The sequence below is a fragment of the Periplaneta americana genome, chromosome 4 (assembly GCF_040183065.1).
Source record: "Periplaneta americana isolate PAMFEO1 chromosome 4, P.americana_PAMFEO1_priV1, whole genome shotgun sequence".
Taxonomy (NCBI): domain Eukaryota; kingdom Metazoa; phylum Arthropoda; class Insecta; order Blattodea; family Blattidae; genus Periplaneta; species Periplaneta americana.
In genome coordinates, this window is record NC_091120.1 from 200,202,020 (window position 1) to 200,228,985 (window position 26,966).

The 26,966-nt window shown below is 37.4% G+C and overlaps 1 protein-coding gene across 3 annotated transcripts in view; it reads right to left on the minus strand.

The window, feature by feature from the left end:
* Positions 1-26,966, minus strand: part of Dcr-2 (Endoribonuclease Dcr-2) — a 134,929-nt gene that overhangs the window by 75,273 nt on the left and 32,690 nt on the right. For all 3 annotated transcript variants that reach the window (XM_069824612.1, XM_069824610.1, XM_069824611.1), the window contains exons 7-14: positions 25,574-25,704; positions 23,935-24,178; positions 19,549-19,688; positions 18,146-18,275; positions 17,583-17,801; positions 15,459-15,638; positions 10,166-10,379; positions 7,020-7,183 (exon numbers count right to left, since the gene is read on the minus strand). In XM_069824612.1, the coding sequence (XP_069680713.1) occupies positions 7,020-7,183; positions 10,166-10,379; positions 15,459-15,638; positions 17,583-17,801; positions 18,146-18,275; positions 19,549-19,688; positions 23,935-24,178; positions 25,574-25,704 (1,422 nt within the window). The remainder of the gene's footprint in view (positions 1-7,019; positions 7,184-10,165; positions 10,380-15,458; positions 15,639-17,582; positions 17,802-18,145; positions 18,276-19,548; positions 19,689-23,934; positions 24,179-25,573; positions 25,705-26,966) is intronic.

Genomic DNA, 26,966 nt, shown 5'->3' on the forward strand with positions numbered 1-26,966 from the left:
AGGGCTAACAACCCATCACCGTAAAAAAGAGCTTGTTACAAATCCTTCAAATAAGCCTCGGAATGGGAATAAGGTGCTTAGGAAAATATTTGGGGCTAAGAGGGATGAAGTTACAGGAGAATGGAGAAAGTTACACAACACAGAACTGCATGCATTGTATTCTTCACCTGACGTAATTAGGAACATTAAATCCAGACGTTTGAAATGGGCAGGGCATGTAGCACATATGGGCGAATCCAGAAATGCATATAGAGTGTTAGTTGGGAGGCCGGAGGGAAAAAGACCTTTAGGGAGGCCGAGACGTAGGTGGGAAGATAATATTAAAATGGATTTGAGGGAGGTGGGATATGATGGTAGAGACTGGATTAATCTTGCTCAGGATAGGGACCAATGGCGGGCTTATGTGAGGGTGGCAATGAACCTCTGGGTTCCTTAAAAGCCAGTAAATAAGTAAGTAAGTATTGCCTTCAAATGGAATAGATGAGAAATATGTATTTTGTAAGCTGTAATTAACATAAAAGGATATTGGCAGTTTTTAAATTCAGTGAAGGTGCATCATGAACTGAGCTCATGTAGCTGTAGAATTATTATTAAGTTTGTTGGCAGCATTTTTATTTTCATAATCTACTGAATGAATGAATAAATACATCATAATAAAAAAAGAGGAGATACAGGATGAGATACTTTGTCAACAGACCATTTGCTCGTTTAACTGCATCTATCCTACATCTTGTGTGGTTAGAAAAAATTAGATTGAATACAATCATAGACCTCTTATACATGTACTATAGCGCAACACAGGGTTCCATGTGTATTGATTATCATAATTGAAAATCAATCGAAATAAATAATTTCAGGTGCTGGCAGACGATGTCCCCCAACAGCTTTTAATTAACATTCATACTCACACTTCTGAGAAGTGCCACTAAGTGGCCTCATCTGATGGCGGCCTTAATCAGCAAACAGACACGTGGTATGGTCGCAAGTGTTGTGCTGTGCAATGCTTAATTCTTCAATCTTTTTGTCCATCATTATACATTATGTATGTATAATGCCAAGGAGATTGGGGTTATTTGGAAATGAGTTTCCATTAGCTTAGCTTCCAGAATCACAGATGGTAGAGAAAATGTGTGTGAAACAAACAATTCGTAATATCTGTGTTGCAGTAAGAGCTCATGTTGGTTTCTCTTTACAAGAGGTTATTTATTAGTTACACTACTGGCAAGATCATAGAAGCAGCTACTGCAGATCAGAAGAATGCAATGTTTCTTATTACAGTGCAACCCCACTTAACCAAAATGTTGGGAGTAAAATTACACAGAGTATTTCTTCGATCATAACACGCACTTTTTTTTAATACTGCCTAACTGAGTTCCATAACGATGCATGTACCCCTTCACTAACATTACCTCCAAGTGTTCTGAGAGTAAATTAACAGGACAATAAAATTGTGCTGGTAATGTATTTGGCTTGCTCTAATGTAATTTAATTTGTATTTTATACAGGTTTCAGTAGTTACAAAGTCCTTACAATTTCTAGCTAGCATTACAGCTAATACAGCAGTGCTGTTGCTTTTAAGTTTCCTTCCTTCTCAGTACCAGTGCTCAGTTATTGTTAATTTATTAAATGTTCTAAGAGATATATGTGTCCCGCGCCATGGTGTCGCAGTCTAAGGCATCCTGCCTAGGACTCGCGTTACGGAATGTGCGCTGGTTCGAGTCCTCATGGGGGAAGAAATTTTCTCATGCAATTTCGGCCAGTGTATGGGACTGGTGCCCACCCAGCATCGTGATGCACTTGGGAAGCTACGATAGGTAGCGAAATCCGGTTGCGAATGCCAGCTATAACAGCTGTGGGGGATCATCGTGCTAACCACACGATACCTCCATTCTGGTTGGATGATCGTCCACCTCTGCTTCGACATGTGGGCGTGAGGCCAGCAGCCGGCTGGTCGGTCTAGGCCCTTCATGGGCTGTAGCGCCACAGATTATTATTATTATTATTATTATTATTATTATTACTGCCTAAAATATGTTTCTCATGTTCCAAAGAAATGTTAACAAATTTTATGTTTTATTTAACGACGCTCGCAACTGCAGAGGTTATATCAGCGTCGCAGGATGTGCCGGAATTTTGTCCTGCAGGAGTTCTTTTACATGCCAGTAAATCTACTGACATGAGCTTGTCGCATTTAAGCACACTTAAATGCCATCGACCTGGCCCGGGATCGAACCCGCAACCTTGGGCGTAGAAGGCTAGCGCTATACCAACTCGCCAACCAGGTCGACTGTTCCAAAGATCTGTCAGCATATGCCAATGAGACAGCTATCACCTTGTCATCCACAGCAAGGCAACAGGTAAGGACGAATGCTCTGTAAGTAGACTTGGGTAGAAAAATCTGCTTTCACAGGTGTACATTGGTTCCATCAAGTTGTTGTTGTTTTCTAATGCCAGGCGTTTGACAATAAAGTCATTTGACTTCTTGCACTCCAATATTTTCTGTACCATTAAAGTAGTTCACACCCGGAGATCCGATTGGGGGACTATTTTACCTCCGGATAATTTTACCTTAATGGTACCCATTTCATATTGGAGTGAAAATGGCAAGTTGTAGCCGATTTAAGTGAACACCATATTTTAACGTTTTGGTGGCTACTTCATTCGCACACAACCCCCAGAATGTCTGGAGGACCACACCTGCTGTTGGTCGACGGGTCCATTGGACCTAGCTGGGAGATCTTGTTGATCACCAGCTTTCCCTCCTTAAGCCACTGGAGGACGATTTTAGTGCCATAGCAGGTCAGCACTAGGAACTGGTTCCATCAAGTAAAAGTTGCTATCTGTTCCATCTATCCCCTATTCCAAGAACTGTGGAACCAGTTATGGCTGAATGAGAGGTGAAAGCTAATTCCACGATTATTCACTTCTGTGATGTTGTAAGTGTTCAGCGGTTGCTAGTGCACAAAATATTGTAAATGATATTATCAAGTATGTGTTAGTACAATGTCAACCAAACGTAAACATGTGATTATAATCATCAAACAAAAACTTGTAGCTGTGTGTTAAGTGGAAAATGATGCAATATTACAAAATGTTGCAGCAGATTTGGGACTGGGTACGTTCAAAATCAAACTTCTTGAGAATTACTCTAAAGGTACGGTCACATGTCGCTACTTTTGCAGTGATGCAGTACAAAAAAACTGCGCAACTCTCGTACTGCGACGTGTGAACAATGGTGCAACCCGAAAAGTAGCGGCTGCCGAACCTGCTGCCCGCTACTTTTCCATGCTGCGCGCAGCTTAAAAGTAGCGACATGTGAACAGGGTTCTCAGGGTTGCAGCCGCAGCATTTCTGATATCGGTTTTGTTGAAACTTTTGCTGCGGTTGCGACCAGTGTTGCCATCCAAATGTGCCAATGATACTTTATTGTTTGGATGTATTTTAATGTTAGATGTGATGAAAATAAATTATTTGTAACAGTTATTAAATGCACAACACAGTCTGAGCATATTTGCTGACAATATAATTCACTTTTTTAATTTTCTGTAGCGTAGTTTCAAACAGGAGGGTTGCCAACATTGATTACGTGAATATGCTCTTGGTTATCATTTAAGTATATAGGCGTTTTTAAAAGCTTTATAGTAAAAATAATGTCAATTTCTGAATACTAGATACGACAGAAAAGCAAATAATAGATAAGGAAGCTTTCGTATGAGTTTCTTAATAATGCGAACATAACCACAAAATGTATATTGAGAAATGAATACAGAGATGGAAACCTGCAGCATGACTGCGGCTGCAAAAGTAGCGCCTTGTGTGTGAACAGACTCGCAACCTCCAGTTGCAACTTTTGCTGCACTCGGGTTGCGCAGCACGAAAAGTAGCGTGCAGCGCGCTACTTTTGGCTTACATGTGAACACGACACGCAACTTTTGCAGCTGCAGTACAAAAGTTGCGCAGCAAAAGCAGCGACGTGTGGCCATAGCTTAATATACCAAACTGCAGAATTGTGAAAAAAAGCTCACATGGAAAAAATTGAATATTTCTCGGTTTCCATAACATGCTAAAGGGGTGCTAAAATATTAGCAGAGATATTAGAGAAAGATGGAAAACAGTTCTGGCTGATTACATAGAGTTAAAAATAGATATGGCATACACCAGTCATATCTAAGTGGATAGATAATAATTATGTATATACTAAAGTGCATGGTCTGCTTTACATTGTTACACGAATTAATTCAGTAGCATCTTCCATTCACTACCGAAAATAGACCCACAGATTACCCGAAAAAACATGTTAGTTCAGATAAATAGGGTTCTACAGTATAGTGTATCATGCATGTCCAAATAAGCTACTAATGGTCTTTTCCCCCGCAACACAAGAACTGCCATTCTGTGTCAGGTGTATACAGCATTTATCAGCACACATCTTCATATTTTCAAGAAATCCCTATTTGAAGGGTTTCAAACCAAACATGAAGTAATTTCGGAGATATTTAAAGTTTAAATTCAACTGCTAATGGTTAAATCCATATGCTGCTAAACTTAGGGTCGAATTCATAGTCGTCACTTATAAAATGAGGAAACACTTATGTAATGAGCATTTCCTTAGCATTTATTTCAGATCAAAGAGACGCTACTCATTCATATGCCCTGAGCATTCCCTTGACATCGAAAGAAATATGGCAACATGGCTAGACGTGAGCGCTTTCCTACATTCAATTGTTTTCCAGCGCCTTCAAATTGTTGTTGTTTTCTAATGCCAGGCATTTGACAATAAAGTCATTTGACCTCTTGCACTCCAATATTTTTCAAAGATAGCCTTCAAATTGTTAAATAAGCATTATTGTCATACACAAATACAGAAGTAAATTAATATTATAGAGCTAAAAATTATACAAGATGTCCAGAAAGCATTTTACAGAAAATAAAGAAGTGACTAAGACAGCTAGTTATGAAATATGGAGATATCGTCGAAAGTAAAAAAAAATTGATAATTGTTCTCTCCAAAAGAAGAAACTGACATGGAATAAAATTGCAGTTGAGTTTAATGCTTACTCCGGAAATATTCCTATAAGTAAATCATCGTCATTTATTTTTCAGTTATTTTTATGCTAAACAAAGTGGAAGTGATTCAATTACGTACATTTTAACAGCTTATTCCTTGGGCAGAATACAAACGAAAATGCAAATGACACTTTGTTGGGATGTGAATACTTTTCGGAAAAAAAAAAAAAAATGCCACGTAAATCTACCTGAAATGCTGCTGTATCATAAAATCTCAAAGCAACCAGTACTTTCAGCAGTGGCGAAATCGGTAAGCCTCATGGTTGTGAATTGAAATGAGAGACACCAGAATATCCACAACAGTGTTCTTGTCGAAACGGTATCTCCTCTTAAATTGTTAATCATTATACATCTCTAAAGGGTTTTCCATACCTCTGATATATCTTTTGCTTGCCGAAACTCATTTTCATTTTAATTACAGAACTCAATAAATTAAATTAAATCATAATCATCATCTACTGTATACCGAATCAGCTGATTACAATGCATATGAGGAAACACTTGAGTAAGCTGACAAGCTACCTTATTTGAATAAGTGTTCACTTTAGTGGGATTCATGAATTGGAAATTATTATAAGCAACTGCTTAAGTGTTTCCTTACGATAAGTGTTGACTATGAATTCGGCCCTTAATCTCACAATTGCAGCTTTCAGCAGTTTAGGTAACAGTTGACATGCTTATCTTTATCACAAGGAAGATTAAGATAAGAGGGTGTGACTAAGATAAGAAACTTAATGTTTGTGATGTCGTAGGACAGCGAGTCTGTAACTGTAATCCTAACTGTGATCTTCATTCTAAGCAGAGAGATTTACAATAAAATATATGAATACTAAATCTAAATATCCTGTATTGCTGACCTCCTTGAGTAGATTCTTAAACAAAGAATCCAATATTTATAGTTTTATTTCCTGCTTTGTCCGTTGGAGTTAAAAAAAAAAAAAAAAAAAAGAGAGAGAGAGAGAGAGAGAGAGAGAGAGAGAGAGGATGCAAAATATATTTTTATCTGAAAAGATAGGACTTTCCATTAAAAAAAAATTAGGAATTTTTTTTATTGGGTTATTTTACCATGCTGTATCAACATCTAGGTTATTTAGCGTCTGAATGAAATGACTGTGATAATGCCGGTGAAATGAGTCCGGGGTCCAGCACCGAAAGTTACCCAGCATTTGCTCGTATTGGGTTGAGGGAAAACCCCAGAAAAAAACCTCAATCAGGTAATTTGTCCCGACCGGGATTCGAACCCGGGCCACCTGGTTTCGCGGCCAGATGCACTGACCATTACTCCACAGGTGTGGGGGGGGGGGGGGAAATGATAACACGACATAACGCTTATTTTCAATATTTTGTATAATAAGGTGAATTGTTAGTCTTAAAAGATAATACAATTGATACAAAATTGTTATCCATTTAGCTGCACAGATTTTAAACAAGTTTATGCTTCAATTTCCTGATTATTTGTACTTCTCTAATGACCCAATTTGTTTAAACCAGGAATGCTGTTTGTTACTTGAAAAATACTTGTGGAAATCCACATAATAGATTTCCTTTTAATTAAATTTTATAAACAATTCATTTATTGGATCCAGACATACACTTTTTCTCTCTTTGGTCCACTGAGAATCTATGAGAGTAGAGCAGGTCAATTTATGATTTTCTACAATGCCTGGCTGAGCACACACCCAAAAAGCACGGCAAATCCTGCAAAATCCGGAAGTCTGGTAACCGTAGTCAGAGGTCTCTATGGCCTAATGAGACACTAGCCACCACCCTATACAGACTTCTGTCCATGAAGCAGCTAACCACTAAGTTTTCCTGGTCAGAGTCTGTTACAAGCTGTATAAACGTGATAAGATCTGGTTCTTGTGAAGGGTTTCACGTATCTTGCATGCTTAAACATTTTTAGGATATATTTACCTGACTTCCCCATTAACTTTAAAAAAGTGAACGCTTACCTGGTCTGGTAGCATTCCTCGATACCAAGGAGCCACTACGGTGAAATTAAACTTCTCTTCTGTGATTTGCAAGGTAGTGCGTTCCTCCTGGGACAGCTTCTGGATGTCTGGCAGCTCTTGATGTTTCCTCACTATATCCCAGTCTATCTCGTAACCAGCTATACCTGCAATAACAGGTACAACAACATAATGTTTACTTCACCTAATGCCAAGCCTCATGACACAGGTATTCCCCCTGTACCCTAAACTGAATTTACTGAAATTATAACTTACATACATATATAATTCAATCTACGTATTACTCTGTGAAGAGATTTATTAAATCTACATACTTAGACTTCACAAACAAAATCTGATAACTCAATCCCAAGGGAAAAAATGGAACTCTCTGCATCAAAATTCACAGTTAATTCCCGATTTACCACGAAAATCGTCTGTAGCTGCATTTAGATTGGCAACAGGCCATGATTGTTTGGCCAAACACCTGCATAGAATTGGAATATATCAGTCCCCTAACTGCCCATTGTGCAACTCAAACCAAGAAATGGATACGGAACACCTCAAAATCTGTGCTTCAGTGGCTGGTCATGATAATATCTTTGAAAAATATTGGAGTGCAAGAGGTCAAATGACTTTATTGTCAAGCGCCTGGCATTAGAAAACAACAACATATATAATTCGCACTCAAAAGAGCAAATGCTCATGCTTGAGGTAGTTCCAGTTACTAGAAGTTAATTGATACAATTAAAATCTATAGTAGAAATTGATAAAAAAAGAATACTAGTTGGAAAAAAAAAAAAAAGAAAAAGAAAAAATATCTACTATACGAAAAAAGTTAAAATAACGGATACTTTCAATTTAAAGAAATATAATAATTAATTCTGTTCCTGAAAATGTTTATTAAGGTTACTTAAGCATTACTGGGAATTCAAAAATCTGCTACGCCTGCCCTAGTACAAAGGAATGAATCCAGGAGCCATTATCATCAATTTGGTAGGTCTCGAAACAAAATGACTAAACACCATTTCATACAAGTTGAGAGGATTTGAAAGCATTTCTTTCCCCTTCTACTTTCTCTGAGTTCGTAGCGACAGCGTAAAGTGAAATAAATGCTTTCGCATCCTCTCAACTCGTATGAAATGTCGTTTACGCTGTCGCTGACGAACTCAGAGAAAGTAGAAGGGGAAAGTAATGCTTTCAAATCCTCTCAACTTGTATGAAATGGTGTATAGAAATGGTGTGTGAAATGTTCAAAACAGACGTGCCAACCATTTGAGGAATATCTGTGTAAATTGCTTGTAAATAGCTAGGTATTGTAAATGTATGTCTGCGGAAAGCATTCAAGAATAAATACTTTTGAAGGATAAGCCAAGGAAAAAAGGACAATAGCACAAAAGTGATTCAGGTACTTTTGTATAGAAACATTTTCACAACAAAGCAAGGATTATAACTATGTTTCCAGTGTTAATTTCTGTAGGTAACTGTAGAAAGTATTTTAAATTTACACATGCATTAGTATCTATTAATTAATTCTGTTTCAAAACTATTTTGATTTTTATTTATAAATAAACTGTGTACACTACGAAGTATCTTTTCTTTTTTTTTTTTTTAGTTCGTTGTTTAACGACGCTGTATCAATTACTACGTTATTTAGCGTCGATGAGATTAGTGATAGCGAGATAATATTTGGCGAGATGAGGACGAGGATTCACCATAGATTACCTGGCATTCACCTTATGGTTGGGAAAAACCTCGGAAAAAACCCAACCAAGTAATCAGTCCAAGCGGAGGTCGAACCTGCGCCCGAGCGCAACTTCAGACTGACAGGCAACCGCCTTAACCAATTGAGCCACGCTGGTAGCTTCCAAAGTATCAAATTTATGTAACCACTCATATTGAAAAGAATGTTAAAATTCATTCTCTAAAGCAAGAATATAACTTTGATGACAGCTGTCCCATATGTTACGAAAAAGTACGCGAATACTGAAGGGTTAAATGGGTTTCGCCAATGAAATAATACTGTGTTACGATGTAAGAGTAATGGAACAGAGAAAATTCTCTCCAGCGCCGGGATTTGAACCCGGGTTTTCAGCTCTACGTGCTGATGCTTTATCCACTAAGCCACACCGGATACCACCCCGGCGTCTGTTCCATTACTCTTACATCGTATGATGACACAGAATATCTGCATGGAAATATATGTACTTCGGTACATTAAAAAAAATAATATATGTGATGAAGTGATTTAAGACGGCGTTTATTCCGTCGGATCCCGGCCAATTAGTCACTCATAACAAGTGCACCTCAGCACATGTGTGGACTTCGGTCCTACGTTCATAGACATCTATGACATAGTGCAGAGGGCGGCCACTAGAGGGAACCCAAGAGTTGGAGCTTAATCTGAGACGATTCTGTCCGACGCCGGGGTGGTATCCGGTGTGGCTTAGTGGATAAAGCATCAGCACCTAGAGCTGAAAACCCGGGTTCAAATCCCGGCACCGGAGAGAATTTTCTCCATTCCACTACTCTTACATCGTATGATGACGCAGAATATCTGCATGGAAATATCATATGTACTTCGGTACATTAAAAAAAATAATATATATGATGAAGTGATTTAAGACGGCGCTTATTCCATCGGATCCCGGCCAACTAGTCACTCATAACGAGTGCACCTCAGCACATGTGTGGACTTCGGTCCTACGTTCATAGACATCTATGACGTAGTGCAGAGGGCGGCCACTAGAGGGAACCCAAGAGTTGGAGCTTAATCTGAGACGATTCTGTCCGATGCCGGGGTGGTATCCGGTGTGGCTTAGTGGATAAAGCATCAGCACCTAGAGCTGAAAACCCGGGTTCAAATCCCGGTGCCGGAGAGAATTTTTCTCCGTTCTATTACTCTTACATCGTATGACAACGCAGAATATCTGCATGGAAATATCATATGTACTTCGGTACATTAAAATAATAGATATAATATTCTGTTAATTTTCTTTGCCATTTTTTAATTACAGCAGCTATATATACATTAAACAAAACAGGTGACAGTGGGCATCCTTGTTTTACTCCTTGACGACAGTTTTGCTAGAGGTACTTCAAATATATACACAAAAAAAAAAATATATATATAAAAGAAGAGGTGTTACCTCGCCGTGTTGGGACAATCAGGTGAGAGTTTTCTAGATCTTCCCTATCCACAATGAGGAAGGGCTTCATGAGGTTCAGGACCTGTCTGAAAAGCATCGTGCTGAATCCCTCCACCAACTCTATCTCTTCCTTTGTCAGGCATATGCATGCGGCGTTCACCTTCACGTGCACTTGCAGCTCACCCACGTTCATGTATATGGGGAAGTCACAGAGCTGGAAACAAATTACAGTAACATGTAAAGCTGTTAACAAAACGGTATGTCAAGCTTCAAACGGCTGCCTACGCACACGATATTTCTGACATTTGTATGGCAGTAAGCCAGTTGTCAGGTTTAACTTTCTGAGATTTTGCAGTGATTATTTTGGTGTAATTACTCTGGAGACCACAATAATACTTTTTTCTAATTCAGTTGTTTATGTTTTCTTTAGTCACATACAGTTTCAAAAACAATGGTAAAAAGATCACCATTTATTCATGTAGCTTGCAGAACTTGAGGAGTCATTCATTATATCTAGAGAAATTTGCGAGATGCGATAGTGCAAATTGTTGTAATTTTGTCAATTTCTTGCACTATTTCTTTATGCTTCTTCTCACAGACCCTAAAAAAAAACCCCCGCACTTTTGAAACGCAAAATAACATGCCACATTTCATTCCGCAATTTTGTCAATAAATGAATGCAGTCATGTATTAAAATCCACATTAAACGTAAAAACTGAAAACTGATGCTGAAAATGCTTCATATACCACTCTTATGACCGGTTTGTCCAAGTATTGTTAGAACACTTAACGACTGTTAAACCTTCAACAGTTTGTTAAATACAGTTTTTCCATTTGTTCAACACCAGTTTGGCTTAACAGATTCTTAACCGTTTGTTAACTCTAAATGTAGGATTTCAGGCCGTTAACTCATTTAACAAACAGTTAAACATGGAGGATAACACCACAGCTGTTCAGACAAAAGTTGTGAAAGTAACATGTTATGTTTCTCTTTGAGGAATGTTTAGAGTAAGGGACGGTTTCACCAAGCTTCAGTAAATCAGTCCAAATGAAACATTAACTAGTACTGAACATTGAAATATTTACACGAATACGTTTGTATGTGAGCTGTGTCAGTAGACTTCAAGCCTAGCAGCTATATGTGCCTCGTCGCACTGGTTACGTCATCGTACCCAGATGGAGTAGTCAGTAGCATGTTGGCTTGCTATCCCAGGGGGCCGTGTTCGGTTCTCGGCGATAACTTTTTTTTTTTTTTAACGTAACTAATTTTTATACATGTTACCTTTCTTCATTTTTATAATTTTGTGTAGTGGAACGAATTATTTCGCAACTCTGGCTCCACTAGGAGAATTTAAAAAACTCTTGGGAGATCAATTTTCTTCCCGAAATAAAACAAAGATAAACAAACAAATTAAAGAAAAATAAAAGAAATACACATGTGGATCTAACACATTGTCCACATGCCATCGGCGTCTATCACTGCCTGGCATTTTTGGGGCATTGAGTCCACCAGATCGCGGAAATAGTTCTGGTCCTTAGCGAAATCTTCCCAGGTAACCAGAACTTGATCCCAAAACTGATCTGGATTTTGAGGTGGGATGTCTCGATATTTGTCAATCCTCTTTATCATGCTTTTCCGTAAACCGTCTTTGAACGTTTATGGCGGTGTGCGCGGGGTGATTATCCTGCTGGAAAATTAAATTTCCATCGGAAAGAAAACGACTATAAATTCCAAGAATCCAGCTCTTTCGCTTCTGTTTTAAAGCCAGTGCAAACATATCTTATCGCTAGCTATAATATAATTCTAATAAATGAAAGTTAATATACCAATTAAGTTTTGTTATGTTTAAATGCACATTATGTATTAATTTACTAATATTTCTTAGGTACCGGTATGTAGTTATAATAATCACTTTCATGTCTTAAAATAAAACTCAGTTGTATGTTACCTAGTTGAAATAGGCCACTTGTTTCAATTCACTAGCTACTATTAACTCTAGATTCTATGTTACTAGCTCTTCAACTATAGCCGATGTCAATAGTGCTTCAAAATACGCAGTGAGTAAATAATAAAATGTTTCAGCAGCAATTGCTTCTTTAGGACGAAATTACTTATAATTTATACATGAACCTAAATTAGAGAATTTTATATGATACGGAATTCTCCTCGGGGTTTTGTGTACAGTTGACTACACACACATTCGTGTAATTATTGTCACATGGTGGTCATAATGCTGAGATTTTTCTAAACAGAAATTCATATTTAGCATTATAAAATGTAACCATACATAATAATTATTATTATTCAATAGCAGTCAATGCAACTTTCATTTATCAATTCTCTGTACTGTATAAATCATGGCTACTGTAATAGGTTACGATTTTACACATGTTTCATGACTTACTCCATAGTACAGAATTTAAATAATAATATCAGCAAATAAGAAGTTGTCTTATATATGCAAAATCATTACCAACTGCTGTTGAGTAGTTAGAATAGTATTAACGACAGTTAAAGTTAAGTGTTGGAAACAAAATTATGTTGGAAAAATGGAAAATATCTTAACAAAACGTTAAAAATAAACCAGCTGTTAATTTAACATTTGTTAAGCCAAATTAAACATTACTTGGAAAAACTGGCCATTAGAATGCTTAAAATATCTTCAGTGTCACTAGTATAAAAAGTGCAAGCCACTATTATAAAACGTGCATATATATATAATGTATTTTTAAAATGAACACTGCCAAATTGGCAATGACATTGGAATTTTGAAATTTTAAAACTAATTTTTCTTAAAAAATATAAATATTTTCATGGGACTCCAGTCGTATCTCATTCCAGGCTATTCGAAATGTTAACACAGTACAAAGAATTCTACAAGTTTCCACTACATACGATTTCTATGATTTCGTTGAGATCAAAATCCAGATTTCTCCTTTTTCATTTTTGATTTCGTTCACAAGCCCAATCGCTATTATGACTAAAGGCTGGTTCACAATAAACCAGAAACAAGTATCGAAACGAAAACGGTAAAATTGTTAAAATGTATACATTTAAATGTGAGCATTCACAATTAACGAAAAGCTTGCCAGAGCCCGGGATCGGGAACAGAGAGTTGGCCAAGTTTCAAATTTGGCGTTCACATTTCCGATCACAGTCCACTAGATTCATTCCATTGCCATCTAAAAGCTATTTCGTTGTCGTATATTTTGTAGCAAGAAGACCGTGACATAACCTATGCATTATTTTGTTCTGTGCTGTGCATCAGGGAGCAAATTTTATTTGATGAGATTCTAATATTGAGTCTTGAGGAAAATCCTCACGTTTACGATAAGCGGCGCGCCTCGTATAAAGATGAGAAAATAAAGGAGAATACGTGGCTTTCAATAGCTGCATCTTTGAACACCGATCGTAAGTGAATCATATTTGATTACTGTGCTGGTTGTATTACTACTCGGGAGGAAATTAAACACAGAATAAATATGGGAAATGCGTGTTATTATTCGGTTGAGAAGCTCTTATCATCCAGTCTGCTGTCCAAAAATCTGAAAGTTAGAATTTATAAAACAGTCATATTACCGGTTCTTCTGTATGGTTGTGAAACTTGGACTCTCACTCTGAGAGAGGAACATAGGTTAAGGGTGTTTGAGAATAAGGTGCTTAGGAAAATATTTGGGGCTGAGCGGGATGAAGTTACAGGAGAATGGAGAAAGTTACACAACACAGAACAGTACGCATTGTATTCTTCACCTAACATAATTAGGAACTTAAAATCCAGACGTTTGAGATGGGCATGGCATTTAGCACGTATGGGCGAATCCAGAAATGCATATAGAGTGTTAGTTGGGAGACCGGAGGGAAAAAGACCTTTAGGGAGGCCGAGACGTAGATGGGAGGATATTAAAATGGATTTGAGGGAGGTGGGGTGTGATGATAGAGACTGGATTAATCTTGCACAGGATAGGGACCGATGGCAGGCTTATGTGAGGGCGGCAATGAACCTTCGGGTTCCTTAAAAGCCATTTGTAAGTAAGTAAGTAAGTAAGTAAGTATTACACACTACATATTCATGCTTCAATTCAATTACTACTGTTGTGTTCATTTTTGTTCTATTACAAATGTTTCTTCTCTAATTATTTTACATTATGGTAGACTTAAAATAGGTTGTGATAATAAAGATGCATGGGCTTATCTATAGTACCGTACCTAATGAAATGTTTCAGTTGAAATTTCGAAGTTGGTTAACATGTGTTTATATTGGCTGCCTTGTACTCATGAGAGAACGCCATTGGTCAATTATACACAAATAACATCAGAATGCGTAATATCGTTATTGACATGCATATCGATATGCATAGTCATCTACGTTCTCGGTTTATTGTGAATCAAAAATTTTCATATTCACGTCTTCTGCTTCTTGTTTTCATTCTGGTTCTCGTTCCCAGTTTACTGTGAACCACCTTTAGACTCAAGCTTATAACGACTGTAAAAGAAGAGTTTGTAGTAGTTATAAGGGAAATCAAGCAATAATATGACACACAGACCTCAATCGTTCTGGAGACGCCTACAAATACATAAAGTATACTTAGGGTACCATGATTGGTGCTTTCATTTTTTTTTTACTGGTAATTATTTTCTTTCCATTCATTTTATCTTGATTTATTAATTTTCTTTCATTTCATCTTAATTTATTAATTTCATTAAGCAAATAAAATAAGTGCTCAAAGTGACTGCCATTTACTTCAAAACAAAATATACTGCAATAATGAGCTAAGTTCTACGTAACTCTGAAACAATCCTCGACTGTCCCAAATACAACTGTAAGCTGCTAAAATTCTGACAACCAGATCTTCCTCAGTCTATTTTGGACTTTCGTACATGAAATTCTGATGATGTCCTTCATTAAAAACATTAACGATTACAGGAACAAAGATCACATTGGTCAAATACGGGTAATAGACAATCACCTGCAAATCTTATCATCATAAATGCTGTTTCAATGCTATGATCAACAACAAAAACATCAATTGTCAGCTAAGAAGTGTTCTTGACCATGCACAGTTTGAATGGAGGTTTGGACATAAGCTTATTAACAGTTTCGCTGTCAGTCTCGTTGGTTCCTAATGCCTGTTACATATATGCAGTCAAATTATGTAGATCAAGGTGCTGTTAAGATTGCACAAATTCGTACGTTATACAACATAGTACATTTATTATTATTATTACTTTTATTATTATTATATCCATCTCCTGTTCATCACTCATATCCCACTAACTACTATAATTACCCACCGTGCTCATTGGTTTCGAGCTAAGGATGGCGAATCCATCAGAGTTCTCAAGCAAATCATAGAACACCATTTTCCGGTTGTTCGACGCATCTGGACGCTCATAGACAGGACGCTGCTCTATCACATGCAGGAAGACATCCTCTCCTTCCTTAGGACGACATCCCATCAAGGCATTTGGCCACTGAGGATATAAAAAAAAACCTTACTCAATTAAATACTCCATAGATAAGACATTGGAACAATTTGTGGCTCATGACTCCGTTTTCTTTTCTGGTAACCATAAAACCCATTACACTAAACTTGTCCACTAACTTTAAATTGCTTTTCCGTCTTAGAACTGGGCTGCCTGGAAATTTATGTCTAACACCTGTCTTATTCTTCACACAGCTTTCTGCACTTGATGTGTGGCTTCAAGATGAATATACAGGGTGATTCACGAGGAAAGGTAAAAAATTTAGGGTACGATATCTTGGGCCATTTTGAGTGAAAAAGTTCATATGAACATAGGTCCGTTTTCGAACGATGGCGGAGCTAGATGCATTTTTTTGGTAAAATGTCTCGCCCCAATGTGAATCAGACGTTAGCATATGCTGCTGACGTGAGACAAGGTCAAGGTCGCAATGAATGACGTAACATTAGAATCTGCATTGTGAGCGATGTAGGTAAGAAAAACAAACCGGGTGGTGGGGCATTACAAATGTCCCAACAAATACGCTATCACTTATCACTTCACAGCAGTTCAGTCAGCTACCTACAGTACAGTAGTTATACAGGTACAGTTATCGGAAGTGTTAAGTTGTGTTTTTCAAGATACCTTATAAATTTTCGACTACAGAATACGCCGATATTGTGTATGTTTATGGTTTGTGCAATGGAAGTACCTTGCGTGCCATCATTGAATATGAACAACGCTTTCCGAACAGAAGAGTGCCATATCGAAGAGTATGTACTGTCTATGAGGGTGTATGAAAGACTTGGTATAGCAAAGGAACAGGAGAGGCGCTAATCGACCATATTTTGGATGTGGCATAAAGAACAATGTGCAACTCTCCCAAGCAATGAGCGCGATTCATGCCCGAGCGCAACAGTGCATTGAAGTAGAAGGAGGTACCTTTCAAAATGTGCGAAAACATCGACCCCGACATCTAGAATATTAGGTATGTATACATGCGTGAATATAAACTTTAAATTTGTCCGTTATGTGTCTCTAAATCCGAATTAGTAATATGGAATCTCAGAAGTTTTTGTGAAATCAAAGAGCCATATCTCTGTAACCATTCGAAAACGGACCTATATTCATATGAACTTTTTGATTCAGAATGACTTCAGAATTCACATCCCAAATTTTTTACCTTTCCTCGTGAATCACCCTGTAGAATGATGCAGTGAATATCTCACCATTGACAGCATTACTGTATGCTCTAGTGAAATCTGAAGCACGAATGCACAACACCTGTCCCACTCTGATGAAATCTCACTTACAACTGCCCTCGATTTTATGGAGGAGAATGCCAGCGATTGCATGGAGCTCATGCCACCAACCAGCTAAGCAATGTATCGGGACTTTTAAACTGCCTGCACTGCAGCAGTCAAAGCAGTGATGATGGTAGTACTGGTAGTTGTAATGGTAGTAGTAGCAGCAGGGGCCTATTCCACAAAGTTATGATGTTGTACATTACAAGTGTTGTGCACGACAACTTAGGTCAGATGACTTGCTGAACAGAGGACTACTGTGTTTGACTCCCACTAAATACCATAGTCAAACTTTTCAGGATTTCTGACACCCCATTTTTGTGAAGAAGAAGAAGAAGAAGAAGAAGAAGAAGCAGGAGGAGGAGGAGAAGAAGGAGGAGGAGAAGAAGGAGGAGGAGAAGGAGAAGAAGGAGGAGGAGAAGAAGGAGAAGAAGGAAGGAGGAGAAGAAGAAGAAGAAGGAGAAGGAGGAGGAGGAGGAGAAGAAGGAGGAGGAGAAGGAGAAGGAGGAGAAGGAGAAGAAAAAGGAGGAGAGGAAGGAGGAGGAGAAGAAGGAGGAGAAGAAGGAGAAGAAGAAGGAGGAACGGTTGTACTGAATGAGCTGATTGTCTCAAGATAACTCAGACTCACTAAACCTACTTTCCATATCCTCACCTCTCTTGGGTAGTATCTCTTCTTCTTCTTACTCCCAACTCGGGGGCCATCTTTGTCTCTGTCTTCCTCGTAGAGGGGAAACAACTCAGGACACTCGAAGGTCTGAGGCCTGCGACAAGGCAGCAAGTTTTCATCCAGCTCGCCCATCTCGTGCAAAAGTCTGCATGTCTTCAAAGCAGCTGCACGCTTTGCCAGCTTCTTCGATGGCATTCTTTCTCCCTTCAAATGGAAAACCAAATATTTCATTTCCTAGTTTAAGTAGATTATTCAATATTCAATTAGTTCCTAACACCCAAAATTATAAGATACTGTGAAAGAATTCAAAATGTGTATTTCTGAGACAGACACAAGTGGTAAAACGTTATAAATGGTTTCAATGTAAAATTTTGTACAGTACATGGTTACAAACTTGTAATACAAGTTTCTAATTCACATCCCATAATACGTCTATTTATTAAACTAAGAATAAATAAAATAATACAAACTAAAAGTTCTCACGAATATTTTTCAGGAGGAACGTACCTAACATTCATTTTGTCTGTAAACATGAAGTACAGGCATACCTCAATAATATCACGCAGGGGTGAATTCATTGGCAGTTGGAGATATACACAGACATTTCCAGCACCTTTACTCAGATACCATAGAGGTGTCAACTGTGTAAACTTGTCTTGTGGAAGCTTGGAACAATACCTGCAACACACGATCAATATGTATGAATCTTTATCTTAGGTGACAGCAATACTGTAAACAACAGCAACAGTGAAACTTGTTATAAATGTCTAATGCTGGAGAATTAAAAGAAAATCGCGTTTAATGCAAAACATTGCCAAATTCGCAAAAAAAAAAAAGGGGGGGGGGGAACTACCAAAATTTGCTACAAATCGCGATAGTAAAATGTGTCTACAGAATGAATCTCGTTAATAACTAAAGGTATGGTCACACGTCGCTACTTTTGCAGCGCTGCAGTACAAAAAACTGCGAAACTCTCGTAATGCGACGTGTGAACAACGGTGCAACCTGAAAAGAAGCGGCTGCTGAATCTGCTGCCCGCTACTTTTCCATGCTCCGCGCAGCTTAAAAGTAGCGACGTGTGAACAGGGTTCTCAGGATTGCAGCTGCAGCATTTTTCATATCGGTTTTGTTGAAACTTTTGCTGCGGTTGCGACCAGTGTTGCCACCCAAATGTGCCAATGATACTTTTATTGTTTGGATGTATTTTAATATTAGATGTGATGAAAATAAATTATTTGTAACAGTTATTAAATGCACAACACAGTCTGAGCAAATTTGCTGACGATATAATTCACTTTTTTAATTTTCTGTAGCATAGTTTCAAACAGGAGGGTTGCCAACATTGATTATGTGAATATGCTCTTGGTTATCATTTAAGTATATAGCGTTTTTAAAAGCTTTATAGTAAAAATAATGTCAATTTCTGAATACTAGTTAGGGCAGAAAAGCAAATAATAGATAAGGAAGCTTTCGCATGAGTTTATTGATAATGCGAACATAACCACAAAATGTATATTGAGAAGTCAACATGGAGATGGAAACCTGCAGCATGACTGTGGCTGCAAAAGAAGCGCCTTGCATGTGAACAGACTCGCAACCTCCAGTTGCAACTTTTGCTGCACTCGGGTTGCGCAGCACGAAAAGTAGCATGCAGCACGATACTTTTGGCTTACGTGTGAACACGACATGCAACTTCTGTAGCTGCAGTACAAAAGTTGCGCAGCAAAAGTAGCGACGTGTGACCGTACCTTAATAAAGATTTTAAATCTCTGACTCAATTGGCAGAAATTCTTGAAAAAAAAAAAAAAAAAAACCATTCGCGAAAATTGAGTGTTTAACTGATATAAAAACCTATAGGATCCTAAAACACGCTTAGAAAAACAATTTTTTCTCAAACTCCAAAAATCCAGGGATTATATGCAGCCTCTATACTCTTATGAGAGATGCTCACCTGTTGACAAGAGGAATGGCAGAAGCCAGGTTCACTGTTGAACAGCTAGTGACGTAGGGTTCTATCAGGTGATCATACAGGTCAGAAGCAATCCGATCTTCACTTGGCTCTCGTCGTTCGTGTGTGCGACCAACCAGCAACTGAAATAGAGCAATAAAAGGATGGGGACTTAAGCGTTTTATGCAAAGGATAAGATATGACTTCAGTTATGCAATGATTTCTGCACAAATTCTCATGATATTATATTGTAACAGATGCAATATTTTATGATTCTGAATCCTCTGAAAGCAAGTTGTTTAAAAAATCAATAGTTTAACTTAAACTTCAATTTTTGATTGTACAAACATTAAGCCAAGATCAAATCTAACAGGCGATTTTTCTTGGTTTAAATTGGTTGAACCTGCTTTACCAGAGGCTAAATAATTCTTTATTAAACTGGCATGTACTATAAGTACAGTAGTAACAAGAGCTGCTGTCAAGAAGTCAAAAGAGAATAACAATGGCAAAGGAAATTTTAATAAAAGAAGGAACATTTTCTGGAACCTCTAAAAGAGAGTAGTGAAGTGCTTTGTGTGGAGTGTGGCATTGTATGGGGGGGGGGAGGTAGAAACATGGATATTACTTCGAAGTGAAAAGTGTCTGGAAGCACTTGAAATGTGGATATGGAGAATAATGAAGTGTGTGAAATGGACAGACAGAATAAGAAATTTAACTGTGCTAGAAAGAGTGGGCGAAGAAAGAATAATGCTGAAACTGATCACGAAGAGAAAAAGGAATTGGCTAAGATGAGAGTTAGTAGGTTATTTTACAATGCTATATCACAGTCTACTATATACAGTCGCGAAGCTTGACGTGATTTTTTGCAAATCTCGTGATAAAGCGCTCCAAGCGGTTAGCAACTAGAAACAATAGACTGTCCACGGTCGACTTTGGACTGTGTCATATTTCCATCGAGTGCTAGCTCGTTGCGTATTTCACAATGATGCTTGTGAAATGTTCGTTATTGGTTGTAATGAAAATGTTAATGGCTAAAATACAATAATTGGAATAATAATATTTTACTAGAGACGTAGAAAAATTAAGTTTGTTTCAATGAAATTTATTGATCACGTTTTATTTTCAATTCTGGTGGGATTATTATTGCTTAGGCCTACTTTTTTTTTTCAAAGGATATGTTTTTAATTATAGCTGTTAATTTTGTTGTTATTTTTATTTGTTACTTCACTAGAGACGTAGAAAAAGTATGTTACAATAAAATTTATTGATCACGTTTTATTTCCAATTCTGGTGTGATTATTATTGCTTAACCTCATCCCACTTTGTTAACTACGTAAGCCTACACTACAAGTACCGGTACACGTAAGTTACTCCATTAATTCATATTTCCATTATTATTGTTGTAAAGGGAAATGCAAATTAATATTTATTGGTTTCATAGTTAATTATCGCTATAATCTGGAATGAGTGAAGCGATTATAGTAAATTTCAGTTCGTTTTGCAGAAACAAAAATAATATTAACCAATTTCTTGCAGGTATCTTCGAGTTTATGGTGGAATTTAATATACTTCATTAAAATAATAAATTAACTTTATGCATTTAATATTTCAATAATAGAAGGAAGGTGTTAATTTTTCCAAAAGAACACAACGAAAGTGTAATATATTTTGTCGTCTACTAGGAGAGAGATCTGCGATGATGAGGCGATAGTAGCGATCCTAGTGGTGGGCAACCACCCAAGTTTGCATTTTTAGTACATATTGAGCTTCGCGACTGTATATAGTAGACTGTGGCTATATCAACATCTCACGTTATTTAGTGTCTGTATGAGATGAAGGTGATAATGCTGGTGAAATGAGTCCGGGGTCCAGCACCGAAAGTTACCCAGCATTTGATCATATTGGGTTGAGGAAAAACCCAGGAAAAAACCTCAACCAGATAACTTGCCCCGACCGGGAATCGCAGCCAGATGACCTAACCATTACTCCACAGGTGTGGACGGCTAAGAAGAAACTGGCTGCTGAAGGATGACTGCAAGAAATGGTGAGTGGGAAAGAAGTTGGGGCAGAAGAAGATATCAGATGATAGAAAACATTAAGATATATGGATTGTATTCGAAGACAAAGAGGAAGGCAAAAAAGAGGGAAGGTTTGCAGTCAACAACCTGTCCTTGAGCAGAAAACTATGAATGGAAGTGAAGAAGAATATGTTTTATTCCTGCAAGTAAAATGAGGAGTGGAGTTTATTTTAATTGTATACAGAGAAATGTCTGTATTAATATTTATCGTATAATTGTATGCATCATGCTTCATATGTCTTCTGGCATCCCCAAAACGTTCTATTATGTTGGTCTCTTTAGTTATGTACGTTATTTCACCACTCAAAAAAACTTTCATGTCTGTGCTTATAAATGAAATTAAAAATAAATACTTGCCAATTGTATTGTCATAACAGTTTTCCATTACCAAGAAAATAATTTATGCCAAATAGGAAATCGTGTAAAAATTAGTTTTTCTACATGACAAACTACACATTAACTTACATAAAATACATATCATGTAATTTAAGCGGTCAACCCTGAACTGGGGCTAAGTAAAACATTTTGAAAATTTCCTTAGTACAAAAATCCATAAAGTAAACATGTCTACCAGAGGTCTGCATCGGACGTTTTCGCTCGAGCGCCAAGTAGTTCATAGCATAATCCGATAGGTAGTGCACATGCATGATGGGTAAAATTATCACAAGCAATAAATCCTCGAACTGTATAAGCCGAGCGTTAGACACTCGTTCTTGTTACAGTGATGAACTGTGTAGTAACATCATAGATGTTTATCATTTCAAAACTTTGCAGTGTTTAACTAACCTCTCCATAGTACAACTACAAAACTTGCTTTAAAATGTAATATAAATATTGTAGGTAAATGTTTTTTTTCTCCCACACAGGAGTGATTTTGTTTTTGCCATATGAAGGGTACACGGGAAAAACGATCAAGGTCCACCAAAAATCGAAATTGAGTTAATAATGCTATCTTATAGTGGAAAGGAAGTACTATCATGTGGTCTAGCTAGTAATAAGAAATCATCGTTCTTGACATTCCACTACGTCAATTTCTATTAAATACACACATAACAAAGTATTAAGTGCTTAAACTTTAAAATTCGTTTTTCTCGAAACTTTCTAAAATGGACCTTGATCGTTATTCCCGTGTACCCTTCATATCTGATAGAAGTTATTGGATGTAAATGTAATTATTATAAACGGAGAACACACTCATGATAATGCAAGAAATGTATCAAGTGTAGTAGTAGTAGTAGTAGTAGTAGTAGTAGTGGTGGTGGTGGTGGTGGTGGTGGTGGTGGTGGTAGTAGTGTAGTGGTATTGGTAGTGGTAGTAGTAGTGGTGGTGGTGGTGGTAGTGGTAGTTGTGGTGTTAGTAGTGGTAGTGGTAGTGGTGGTGGTGGTGGTGGTAGTAGTGGTGGTGGTGGTGGTGGTGGTAGTAGTAGTAGTAGTAGTAGTAGTGGTAGTGGTAGTTGTAGTGGTAGTAGTGGTGGTGGTGGTAGTCGTAGTGTAGTGGTAGTGGTAGTAGTGGTGGTGGTGATAGTCGTAGTGTAGTGGTAGTGGTAGTAGTGGTGGTGGTGGTAGTAGTGTAGTGGTAGTGGTGGTGGTAGTCGTAGTGTAGTGGTAGTAGTAGTGGTGGTGGTGGTAGTAGTGGTAGTTGTAGTTGTGGTGGTAGTAGTGGTAGTGGTGGTAGTAGAATAATAATAATAATAATAATAATCTCTAATAATTAGTGTATCAGTCTTTGTGTCTGTAACAGTTGTGCAGCATGATTATTCGTTTTATTATATTTTCTGTGATGTTATCTCTGTACTAATATTATTAATCTACTGCTATATCAATAATATTTTGTAAAACGTTTCTACATTGTCGCAGTATATAGGTGGAACACTAAGTATGGATCTATCATATTATATATGTGGTAAATCAAATAGTGAATAATTATTAATTAGGAATAATAACTGTATATCGAAGTTTTTCATACTATTTTATTTATAACTTCATGTTACTGTTTTGGTACATTCCATTAGACATTTGTCATAAACGCAGAAAATAAAGCCTTATTTTTACCGTGTGAGCAAAGCATATGTGTATCTTATCTGTCGCCTTCCATACAAGACATGTCGGTGAGATGACCTTGTACTGCGCTTCTATTTATTACGAGCGTATCACGACCGATCTTATCTCACTCGAGTGTGCGACGTTCGACCGAGTTCAAGCGAGCGATTTAACTCCAATGCACCACTCTGATGTCTACAGTAAATGTTACAAAAAAAAAAAAAGAGAATGGGAAGCAGAGAGAGAGAGTCTTGCTCCTTATCCCTACTTACGTTCTTCAAAGCCTCCTCTGTGCCTCGGTAAGTACGGTATTTTAAAAGGAACTTTTCACTGTCTTCACGTGGCACCAGGATGAAGTATTTGCTGTTCCTCTGACGCGCTCTTCCCTTTGACTGGACATACGAACGGTAATTCTTTGGCAGATCAAACTTGACAACCAGATTGCACTTCTGGACGTCAATTCCTTCTTCGAGCACGTCAGATGCTACCAGTACGTTAGTAACGCCATTCACAAACCTGGATTGAAAGTAGTACACATTAACTTGTACAAGAATAAAAAATTATCACTCAACGCAGATAGGCCTACTGGTCTGCAGGGCTTAAACTTTGGTACTCGCTTATTAGTAAGGCCGTGTCTCAAAGCTACATTTTCAGCTGAAGTGAACTAGATTGTTGACTAAATAGCAGGATGTGACGTCAGAAGTTATGATCCAAAGCTACATAGTGCATAGCAATCAAGTCCGTAGTAGCTAGTAAACGAAAATGCTTGCTCGATTGCTGACTTGTTCACTAAACAATCATGGATTATAGGATTATGAAATCTGAAAATCCTTTGGAAGTGAAATAATGTAAATATAATGTAGAATAACACGTTAACTTTGAACACTGACATTGTTAGTACCTTCTGTACAATGTTTTAAACATTATTGTAATATATTAAGTCCTTACCTTTTCCACATAACTCGTAATGAAACTGCATTAGGACACTGCCTTCTTAATTCAGTACTGCACCATGATGTCATGGTTTTTTGTAAAATAGTCTATGAAGAAGGCCATGATTCAAGCATACATGTCCAAAGCTCCCTAGTGTGTAGTTTACAAGTCACCTAGTTGCTAGTCACTAGTGTGTAGTATGGACTTGAGCTTTGAGACACGGCCTAAATATTGCACATGCAGAATATACAACTAATTTATACTTAAAACACAACAGTAATTAGCTATAATGAGACAGAATCCCAGAGATGATTTTGCAAGAAAGCTATTCTTTAAAATCCCAATAGCCTGCTCATCTGTCATGATTCAAATAAGTCTACTTTCACTTTCTCAAAAAGTTCATGTCATGTTTCAAATAGTTGGCCTGGGTGGCGCAGTTGGTAGAGTTCTGGCCTTCTGTGACCGAAGTTGCGGGTTCGATCCCAGCTCAGTTCAATGGCATTTAAGTGTTCTTAAATACTTCACGCTCATGTCAGTAGATTTTTACTGGCTGTAAAAGAACTCTTGTAGGACAAAATTCTGGCACACCAGTGATGCTGATATAACCTTGGCAGTTGTGAGCATCGTTAAATAAAACATAATTTTAAATATTTTAACGATTCAAATAAATCTAATTTCAGTTTCTCATAAAGTTTTTGTGTGTAAAGCATTTTCCTAAACACCCAATGTGCAATCATGACTTTATAAACTCATTAACAGCAAATATTTTCTGAACTGACCACTTCCAATAATTAATCAATAATTCTTTATATATAACTTTGTCAATGTAGACAAATGAGCTAATCAGAGCTTAATTCGAACTCTTGGTAAGTAACATGGCATTTTTTTGGCAACAGATCATCTCCCTTTTCACTCTCCAAAACAGTATTAACAATTTATATATAAGACAAGGCACTCAACTAGCACCTACAGTCTCACCTGTTCACACAGTCTTGGGTCCATTTCTTCTCCAAGGCACCCTCACGTGTATCATTGAATGGGTTATTGTTGAAACCGACAATAAAATCCGGGTTGATGTGATCAAAATCCTCGTGAGCCTTTCCAAGAGCCTGCAATTTTGGTTATCTCATCACGCTACAAGATCCAGTTGAGCAGACATAAGACATTTAAACTAAACTATTTCCAACTAAAGATTGTAGATGTAAACAAAACCGAAATGTATTACTCCGCAATCGCAAGCTAGCTACCAAAGCAGCCACCAGGGCGCATTATTTTCAGCAAGTGAGCACGCAGGGCAGCCACCGTCTGATATATTGCAGACATTTCAACACGTTCATTGAACTAACCCGTAAAATGCTCACAAAGGGTTAATATTTATTATTTCTCTACTGGGAATAGTGGATTTTCATTTTCTGTAGATTCGTGATTAAATGTTATTCTTTGAAGCGTGGAGAATTTCTTTAATTCTACAGAAATTTATTTGAGGTTGACAACACTGAATCTCGTACTGTGTTATACCAGCTGTGCTGATGTGCTCTGTGAAGCTGCAAGTCACCTTGGGAGGGATTTAATGCCTATTACGCATGCGCGTTGCCATAATACACACTACAATGATTTAACACGCAATGTCTGAAACTACTAATATAAACATGTTGTTTAAATCGTAAGAAAGTGTTCTTACAAGCATGTTTAATTCACTCGTATTCTATGTATATTATACATTTTATTATTTTAGAAGGAACTATTTTAATATGAGGAAGAAGATGACAAGCATGAGTTTGGAGGCGTTGTGCATTCAATAGCCAATCGGGAACCACTATGCCACATGCAATTATTTACATTTACGTCAATCTTTAGCTGGAAAGAGAGTAAGTACCTTAATTAAAAACGCAAAAATCTGTGATAAATACAATATAACTGTACAGCAATGAAATATATTAACATACACACTTGAACTAAGTAAAGATTAATATTTAGTCCTATAGATTATCTGTTAATAACCATACACACTTGAATAAAAACTGTATTATTCCATTCTGACAGAAGTCATCGCATTGCATAGTTCTTTAAGTTCTATAACTTTTATGGCAGTTTCCTGTTTGATCAATCAATGTGGCAGATGGGGGTCGAGAGAGGAAATGTGCGACAGTGGGTGTGTAAGTTTGTGTTAAGATAGTGTAACTAAGAATGTACAGCATGTTAGTGCGTGCTTCTTAAGTCTAAAATTAATCATATTGGTATTCATTGAATTTGCAAACAAATGTTTCGCCCAAAAAAAAAACACACACACACACACACACACACACACACACACACACACACACACACACACACACACACACACACACACACACACACACACACACACACA